A 9660-nucleotide genomic window follows, 5' to 3' on the forward strand; every position below is an offset into this window, starting at 1 on the left:
AAACTATACTTAAATTAGGCTCTCAAATTACAAAGTCGACTAAAATTCAATTGGTCTCCCTTGTGACGGGTTACCATTTGTGACGGATATTTTGTGAGATAAAATGGTAACAAAATGGGTTAGTGGAGAAAGGGGACCACATGAATAGTGTTACAGAAAGAGAAAAAGTGGGTACATTGTGAGGTAAAATGGTATCCGTCTTCAGCTTGTGACGGATATGTCATGTCTTCAATGAGAATTTGTGACTAAAATTAACGTACGAACACTACTATTGCCATAATTATACGTGGGACTAAGTGACCATGTGTCACGAGGCAGTAGACCCCCAACCTGCATCGCACGTGCTTTCATATATAAATCCACGTCATTTTAGGCTGCTGATGATTTTCATGAGTGAGTGGCCGCAGATTTCCTCAACTTTACACTCACTAAAAACTCTATCAACTTACCATAACATTCCCATATCTTTAGGCACACCTAACTACCCTATTTTCACCATTAATTACATTTTTTACCTTAAACAAAGAAACCCCAATGGGTGAGGTATGTAAAAACATTTTTAATTTTCGCTTATTTACCTGTTTTTTTTTATGTTGATTTTCATGGTTTTTGAATGTTTTGAAATAGGAGAAGAAGGCAGAAGGAGAGAACAAAGCAGAAGAGAAAAAACCAGCAGAAGAGAAGAAAGAAGAGAAGGAAACGAGCGAGGAGAAACCAAAAGGCGGAGAAGAGAAGAAAACCGAAGACGGTGATGAAAAGAAAGACGAGAAAGACTCAAAAGAAGAACAACCACCGCCTCCGCCACCGGAGATTGTGTTAAGAGTTTTTATGCATTGTGAGGGTTGTGCTCGCAAAGTTAGAAGGTGTCTCAAAAGCTTTGATGGTAATCATTCAGCCCTATATCGCTTTGATTCGTTATCGTGTCTGTCTACGTTCCCATTCAGTTTTAAAATGTGGCTTTATTTCACTTTTGTTAAAATTTGCGAGCTTTGAGTAAAACCATGTTTGGCAAGGAAAGCATGGTTTTATAATGTTTTATAGTAAAACGGTTTTACAAGAGACTTACTCGTAACTGATTTAATTAGGGGTAGAAGATGTAACAACGGATTGCAAGACGCAAAAAGTGGTAGTAAAAGGAGAGAAAGCGGATCCATTAAAAATATTAGACAGAGTGCAAAAGAAGACTCATCGTCAAGTTGAACTACTCTCTCCAATTCCGAAGCCTCCTACAGAAGAAGAACTTAAAAAACTTGACGAAAAAGATCCCCCTAAACCCGAAGAAAAAAAAGAGGAGGTTACTTTCTTTTTATTTCCGTTATATTTCATACTAGTAACATACTTTCTTTTTCAGTATAATCTTCCCGTTGTATAACGTTCTTTAATAATTTTCAAATTTTGGAGATAATAATTACTCGTACAATGTTAGAACACTCCAGTAATTAATTATTGCGTAAAACGATCTTATATTTTAGGATTTTTCTAACCTATGCCCATTAGGCATAGGTTAAGAAAGCCAAAAATAGAAAGAATTTAATGATGTTTTTATGGGAAATTGTAATACACAATTACTTTTACCTTTTTCCCAAGGAAAATATTTAAATCTTTCTATTTTTGCTTTCTTAACCTATGCCCACTCTGGGCATAGGATAGAAAACCCGTATATTTTAAAACGGTCCATTTATACAAACACAATCATTTTTAAATAGCATTAATGGTTTTCTTAACCAGAAATGTCGTCTTATTCTAGAATTTGTGCAGTCCAGTTTAAATGTGAATTAAAATGTGAGATGTAATTCGTTTATTAAAAGAAAAGATTTATTGACAATAATAAATGGGTGCCCAATCAATAAAAAATGATAATGTGTTTATTAAGGACAAACATTAATAACCTAAATAAATTAGGATTTACAAGATATTGTCATGAGATATTCAAGTATAGCCTCAAATTAACCATAATTAATGAATATCGTGTGAATTTTACCATATTTAAGTTTTTTTATTCAAATGAGTGCACTATGAGAGTATCGAACTCTAAACTTCATGTTTAGATTATTAATGTGAGCGCTTAAAAAAAATTGAAGAATAATTAGTAAATTATAAGACGTGTTATTATTCCATGTTAATTGAATGTGTCATGTGTGTTTATTTTGTGTACGCAGCCAAAAGTGATCACTGTAGTACTCAAAGTTCACATGCATTGTGAGGCATGTTCCCTGGAGATTAAAAGACGTATTGAAAGAATGAAAGGTAAACGTCTTTTCTTTCTGTTTTTATTTACCTAATTCGTGTATAATGTTTTCTGTTACACTATAGTATTTTCTGGACTATCAATTTGCCAAATTAAGTATTTTAAATGAATGTTTTTTTCGAAGTACTCAATTTTTTAATGATTTGATTTACCGTTGCACCACAAAAATCGTGTCATTTTTATTTCTTCAACTTGAGCTTATATCAATTTTTTGCCGTCCAATGTAGTACATATTCGAATTTTTATCTAACACAAATTCTATTATAAGATTGTTGTACCGGTATTACCACTTTTAGGTAAATAGTGATTACTTTTTATGACTAAAAAATGACCAAAAATTTCAAACTGGTCACTATTTATCATAAAGTGGTCACTATTTACCCAAAAGTGATCACATTTTGACTAAATACATGAAAAAGACCGTTGTACCATATAATTGCTCTTCTTTCAGACGTATATTTTAATCAATGATAAACAAGTACTTTGTAATAGGATGAGGAAGTATTAATTATTATGGTCATACCCGTTATTTCAATCTTTTTGTTTACTTTTTTCTTTTTATAAGAGAGATTTTGATTAAAGGTAAACGAATGAGTGAATAGAGATATATGTTACGTTTTTGGATAATTCTCATTTAAAATGATTAGCAAGTTAGTAATAATGTTTGATCTAATTTAGCAAGTTTTACTTTGAATTCAGAGGTGGAAGAAGCACTCCCAGACCTAAAAACATCACAAGTAACAGTAAAGGGTACATTTGAGCCCCCAAAGCTAGTGGAATATGTATACAAACGCACCGGAAAGCGTGCCACCATAGTAAACCAAGACCCTCCACCAGAGAAAAAAGAGGATGACAAGGGCAAAGACGAAAAGGAAGATAAGGGTGGAGACGGTGGTGAAGAGGGGAAGAAGAACGAGGGAAAAGGAGACGACAATGACGGAGATAAACCAGGCGAAGCTGGAGGTGGTGGGGGAGATGAAAAACCCGCCGATGGAGGTGGGGACGCGGCCTTTGAGGAAGGAGCTAAGATGGAGTTCCGAAGGAATGAGTTTCAGTATTACCCGCCTAGGTATGCTATGGAAATGCATGCATACCCTCCTCAGATTTTTAGTGATGAGAACCCTAATGCTTGTTCTGTAATGTAAATGTGTTTCTGCTTATTGAACATTTGTGGAACCAAAAAATTTGGTGGGTTATTTTAGAATTGTAAGTTTAATATATGCAAAAAAATAAAATGAAAAATTGGGGGTCGGTTTTATTGAGTAAATTATCATTTTGCTCTTCTTTTTGGTGTCTTTAAAATGTGCTCTTTTATTAGTATGCATTGGGACTTTTTAGCATTTAAACTAGTGTTAATAAATCCCTTTAGAGAAGTTTTAGATTAAGTAAATAGAAAAGAAAATGTATATGTTACTAACTAATAATGGTGTTCATGGATGAAATTAGGTTCAAGTTTTAGCCAACATCAATCTTATCTATATTTCTAATTATAGAGCATTTTTGGCCTAACTTGTAAAAAATGAGTTTTTGTTTTTCAAGCTTAATTTTTTAAAAGTGTTTTTCAAAAGCAGAAGCAACAAATTGCTGCTTCTATTTTTATGGGCAACATGATGGGCTTGTGGCTTTTGAGAAATTCTGTTTTAGCTTTTAAATAATGATGTGTTTGGCCAAAAAGTGTTTTTAAGTTTAAAAACACTTTTAAAAATCAGGCCAAACACACACATAATTATTTTTTCTTTTTAAAAAAAAGGTAATTGTGTACGCTTTTTTGTTTATCTATTCCATGACCTGGGTAACACGTGCTTAGCTTCATCTCTACTGACGTTTCTTACCACTAGTTTCCCTCTTTCATAGGTCAACTTGCTTCTTGTACAAAAGGTTGAGGTACATTATCTACTTGAACTCGTTATAACTTCACTAAATGCATGTTTTTTACAGTATATTTTAAGGGATAGATATTGAGTTTCATAATCATTTAATGCCGCCTTATAAATAATGCAAAATACGTATAAATAACAAAAACATTTTCGATTCATTTAAATGGAAAGTATTTTCTGTCAATGTTGGTAGATGATGACATCTTTATCTTTACAAAAAAATAAAAAGAAAATAATACTTGGGTAGCTTTCAGCCTTTCAGATAAAATCTAGGTATATGCATGATTGCATGGGATGACATTTTGATTTAGATTGATTTTATTTATAAATTTATTTAATTGGAGGAAAATGACTTAAAAGTCATTAGTAGAGGACTAGAGGATATGTTTGGAATCTTGGCCATTAACATTTGGGATTACTAGGGACATAAAGTGTAGGGTCCCAAAGTGGTGAGCAAGTTGGGATGGAGAGGAGGAGCTATCTGGTCCCAAAGTACCCTTGTTTTGCAAGGACCTTCTTGGGTTCATGAAATATGCAGCTTTGGTATGTGAGGAGGAGATAAATCATGATGTTTTTTTTTTCCTTTTAATCATTCTTCAGTTCCGACTATTTATTCATCTTTTATACTTTTTTGTGACGAGTATTTTAATCAGTGGTAAATAAATGATTAAAACAAAGGAGTATATGGTGGTTGACGGTTGACAATCACAACTCTCTTATAGGAAGTTCGGAGCAATAGTTTCCTTTTGTATCAGGTTAGCTTTTGACTTTAAATTTGGTTGTAAAACACTTACACACATCGCATTAGGATCCACTTTAAAAATCATATAATATATAAGTGTTCCTTGTTTATACCTTATTATTTCTTTATTTTCATGCATAAATTTAGACTCGTTAGATGATGTCATAATACGATTTGGACTATTGAGAAGAAAATGAACCTTCTATTTCTTTTAGGAGATAAAGAGGATTTTAACTCGCATACGTCCTACTATTTTGTAAACGGTATGCAATTGTTTTGAAAAATATGGCGATCTTTATTTGAAGCAGAAGACATACGATAAGTTTAGGTTAGCTTAAGTGCAACAAGGGTCCTCTCCATTTTTTTTCTCCCCATTTCCTCTCACAAACTCATTCAATAATATTATCTCCTCTATATTCTATTAACTCTTTATTTTTATGCATAAATCGTAAATCGTTCGATGTTGACCAGATACAATCTGGACCGTTGATAGGTAATGGACTAATGGCCTCTCCATTTCTTAAAGATTTTGTGCCGGTTAAGTGATACCGATCATATTAAACACTATCTTCTCCTATTCAGTCTATTGTTTCCCTTTCTTTTTGCACAAAAATTAAGGCAATGAATTTGGACCATATAAAATACCATACCCCACATGAAACTGAATTTGGGTCATACAAAGGTTTCCAAATAAGAAAATGGGGAACAAAACCCGACTAGCATTAAAAAAAAAAAGGAGGAACTACAGGCTGAATAGAAAGGAGTATGTGGCTATCGTGCACAATCCCTCATTCTAGGGATTGAACTCGAAACATGTGATTCCTTAATTTGTTAAACATTTCAAGACAATGTTTTAGGCCGGAATAATAAATTTGCTTAAACCCGCCAAAGGGCTAAATAAAACCGTCTTAACTTAATATTTTCCGTACGAAATTTTGTGAGGCATAAAATAGAGATGTTTTACTCTTTTATCATGAAGAGTTTATTGAATTTAGCACACAAAAAGTATCGTAAGTGGGGACAATAAAAGATAGGGGGGGTTCAGAAAGCCACGATATGATAAATGAAAGCAGTGGAATTATTTCATTGTCTCCATTGCTTTAAAGGTAGTGAGCAGTGCGTGAAGGGTAAAAATTGGTGGTCATAGTAGAGAGAGTGGTCTGCTCAGTTGTTTCCTTTCCTGTTGGTTTGCAATAATTAGGAGGTAGAAATGGTGGAGTTTCTGCTCTTCTTTCATTGCTCTTTCTCTATTGAATACGACCATGCATGTGTCTAGTGTTTGTATTTTGTGCCTTTGCTCTGATCTATGTGATTTTTTGCCAAATTACTTGGCCCCTCTCATTTATAACATGCTCTAAATCTCTAATTTTCATTAAACTAAGTCAAGTCCTTACTCCTTAATGGAACATATATTTATATATGGGTTTTAACCATTGCGGAGCCAGAATTGACCCCAGCGAGGGCGAAAAATCTCATAATGTAAGAGAAATTCGAAAAAACTTGAAAAATTGTAACAAAAAGCTTTGAATTCTTCGTCCGTTTCTATTAGCCCCCCCTAGATTGGCCAGTGTCTCTAATGCTATTGTGACTGAAGAAATGGTAGTTAAAGTAACAATCTAACCTGAAATAAAAAAAGTTTAATGACTCAACTCGGCTAGTTTAATCGAAAATCGATCAAACAGACCCTATGTTCAGCCGAAAACCAAAATACATCTTGATCTGATATGACCCGACCCAACCGACATGACCTGAACGTTCAAATTCAATAACCTGAAGACACGCGACTCTACAACAACCCAATTCGAAACGACTCGAGTTAAACCCGACTCTGCCCACCTGATTGTCATCTCCAATTACATACTCCCCTGATAAAGTAAGAGATTTGCCCTTTTTGAATTAAAGAACATGAACATACAATGTTATTATTGTGATTGAAGGAGTGATAGTTTGAGCATGTTCAATAGTAGCTCGATCATTGGAGTTGTCCATATAATTGAATTAGTTTGAGTTAGTAGTTTCATGGAATTACTAGAGTGGGAGTAGTCACGTCTATAACGCATGAATGTCTTGTGTTCTACGTGTTGAAGAGGGTTTAAAAAAGAAAGATAAAATTCAGAAGTTACGATAATATTTCCTAAAATTTTTACTTAACGTGCAAACAAGGGACTTATGGCCAGATATATATTTATGACTCGGGAATTGATGGCTTTGGGTTTCAGAAACGGTTTCTAACACGATGTTGAAATGAACTCTATTTAGCCCCATTAATGAGATATTGATTATGATCTTGATATTAAAAATCTATTTGAGCAAGGTTAAAAATCGTTTTATAGACCATCAACATGTCTCATACTCACCTAAGTATGTTAGAGTTCAATCATCATCGGATCATCGAGTGGTTCTTAGAAGGTGCAACACGGGTGTCAACAATACCACATATGCTTGGTTATGGACACTAGCTAATTCGATAAAGATACATGCAATACAATACTAAAGGGCGCTACAAAGGGAGGAAAGTTTGGTGTCCGAATAAAAACTTTTCAATACATACCTTCACCTCTTTATTAGTTAGTCAAAATCTAGATTTCTTATCCGATTGTGAGAGTCTAGTTTGTTAGGGTTACAGACTTACGGTTCGTTCTGGGCTCATATTTTCTACGGTAATAGTCCATTCTGAAAATTTATTTCAATTAGAGGAAGGGAGTTGTTATGACTTATGAATTATGATCAATGGTGTTTAAAATCCCCCACAACAATTTGTGTTGGCCAACTTATCTAGCACATACTACTTGTCCCTAAACCATTGTTCCTTGATTACACAAGAGTATTTAGAGCTTGCAAGTCTGACTCGACCGAAACCCAAGCAAACCCGATTCAACATAACCCGAGAATTTTGCATACAGAAACTGATTCGACCCGATGACGACCCGTAACCTAACACGACCCGATGATAAGTGCCCAAAACCCAACCCGTCCGGTATTGACCCGACAGTTATTAAGCATAATATTGGTCAAAATGAGAGCGACTTAGTATTTAAATTGCTACGATTGACCTAATAACAAAATAATATTTGAAAACTAAACTTAATGCTCACAAATTGAAGTAACGCGATAAAGTCAATGGACCTGATAGAGACCCTACCTAAACCCGACACGACCGACACATTATTTGACTCGAAATAACCTGACCCAACAATGACCTGGCCTTAACCCAACTCGACCCGAAAGAGTAGTCTGACCCGATATGTTCCAAACTCGATATAACATAACTTGATTCAACCCAATTAACACCTTTAGGGTCTGTTTGGATAGGAGGATTTGGAGGGAAAGAGAGGGGAGGGAAAGGAAGAGATGATAAATCCTTTGTTTGGTTAGCAAAATAGAGGTGGAGGGATTTTGAGGGGAAGGAAAATGAATCCCTCCACTTTTCCCCTCTAAGCCAAATTATTTCCTCTCCAACAAAGGCAAGATTTGGAGGGAAAATGTCCTCCTCCATTCTCCCTCCCCTTCCCTTCCATCCCTTTCTCTTCCCTCTTTCTCCCTCCCCTCCCTTTCCCTCCACTTTTGCTATCCAAACACACCCTTAGGTGTACTACAAACTTGAAAAATGAGAACCACCCACCCGGCCCACCCCACAAAAGAGCAAAACACAGCAAAAGAGAGTAGATACAAATAATTCAAAGTTGTCCAAAAAGTTCAGTCCCAAAACAAACGGACCATAAAGCCCAATCAGTATATTTCATAGTAAACTTCAGTTCATGGGCCAAGAAGGGAAGCAATGTGCAAGCTCATACATTTACCCAACATAACAATTCATGTGATTTTTGCGGGTTGTTTGTTTGCCCCAAATCAAATGAATTCAAGTTTTATAGGAACTCTAATTCCTCCATAATGGGTGGAAGTTGCTTACCTAGGCCTCCTAGGTAAGTGAAAATTCCAATGGAATTCACTTCCCATATTCCAACCAAACACTTTTTTTTTTCATTTCATGTGAATTGCAAAATCATGTGAATTGTTATTTCTTTGGAACTTTAATTCCTGTAGCGAACAAAACGACTCCTTAGTGATTGTATACTTCACACTTGTACCCATCCCCCTTACTACTAAGAGAATAAAATTTTTCTTAGTTTTTCCTCCAAATGCTTCTATCTAAATAAAGAAACAAGTAAAACTTTCTTTCTTTAAAGTATTATCTTTTAATTAAAATATAAACTTATAATTAAACTTTAATTTTATAATTAAATTCAAAATTATAATTTTTTCACCAAAATAAAATAAAATTGATGTTAAACTATTAACTATAAGCTGGTAAATTTTTCATTAAATGCAATAATTATAACTTCAGAGAATAACTTGACACATTCTTACCATTAACTTTATGACAAAAAAAAATAATAATTGGAGAAAATTTATAAAATGAAATCCTTAATTTATGGTAAAAAAAAATATATACATTTCATAAAAATACACCTTTAATAACTTAGTTTTCCATTATAAATAACACCCTAAAAAATAAATACTCTATATATACCGCGCATTGTACGGAATCTTTACTAGTTTGTGATTACTTAAATTGCCAAATATAAAATCTAAGAGTGAGTTTGTAATAGTGCTTTGCCAACATAATCCATATAATGTAAACGACCTCGTACTGCTGTGATATTATTCGAAAGAGGCAGAGTCACATGCTCACACTACTACAAATGAACTTACTAACGAGTTAGTGTATTCATTCAATTTCTCATAATACTTCCTTTTAATAACCTCATTAATTATTATACCAATCAACTCCA

The 9660-nt window shown here is 34.1% G+C and overlaps 1 protein-coding gene across 1 annotated transcript; it reads left to right on the plus strand.

Annotated features, from left to right (window-relative positions):
- The first annotated feature begins 310 nt into the window (after window positions 1-310).
- Window positions 311-3515, plus strand: LOC141652824 (heavy metal-associated isoprenylated plant protein 7-like). Its single transcript, XM_074460429.1, has 5 exons — window positions 311-543; window positions 628-883; window positions 1086-1294; window positions 2160-2247; window positions 2948-3515. The coding sequence occupies exons 1-5, from the start codon at window positions 535-537 to the stop codon at window positions 3391-3393; spliced, it is 1008 nt and encodes a 335-aa protein (XP_074316530.1). The 5' UTR covers window positions 311-534; the 3' UTR covers window positions 3394-3515.
- Window positions 3516-9660: the final 6145 nt, after the last annotated feature.

This window comes from Silene latifolia, chromosome 4 (assembly GCF_048544455.1).
Source record: "Silene latifolia isolate original U9 population chromosome 4, ASM4854445v1, whole genome shotgun sequence".
Taxonomy (NCBI): Eukaryota; Viridiplantae; Streptophyta; class Magnoliopsida; order Caryophyllales; family Caryophyllaceae; genus Silene; species Silene latifolia.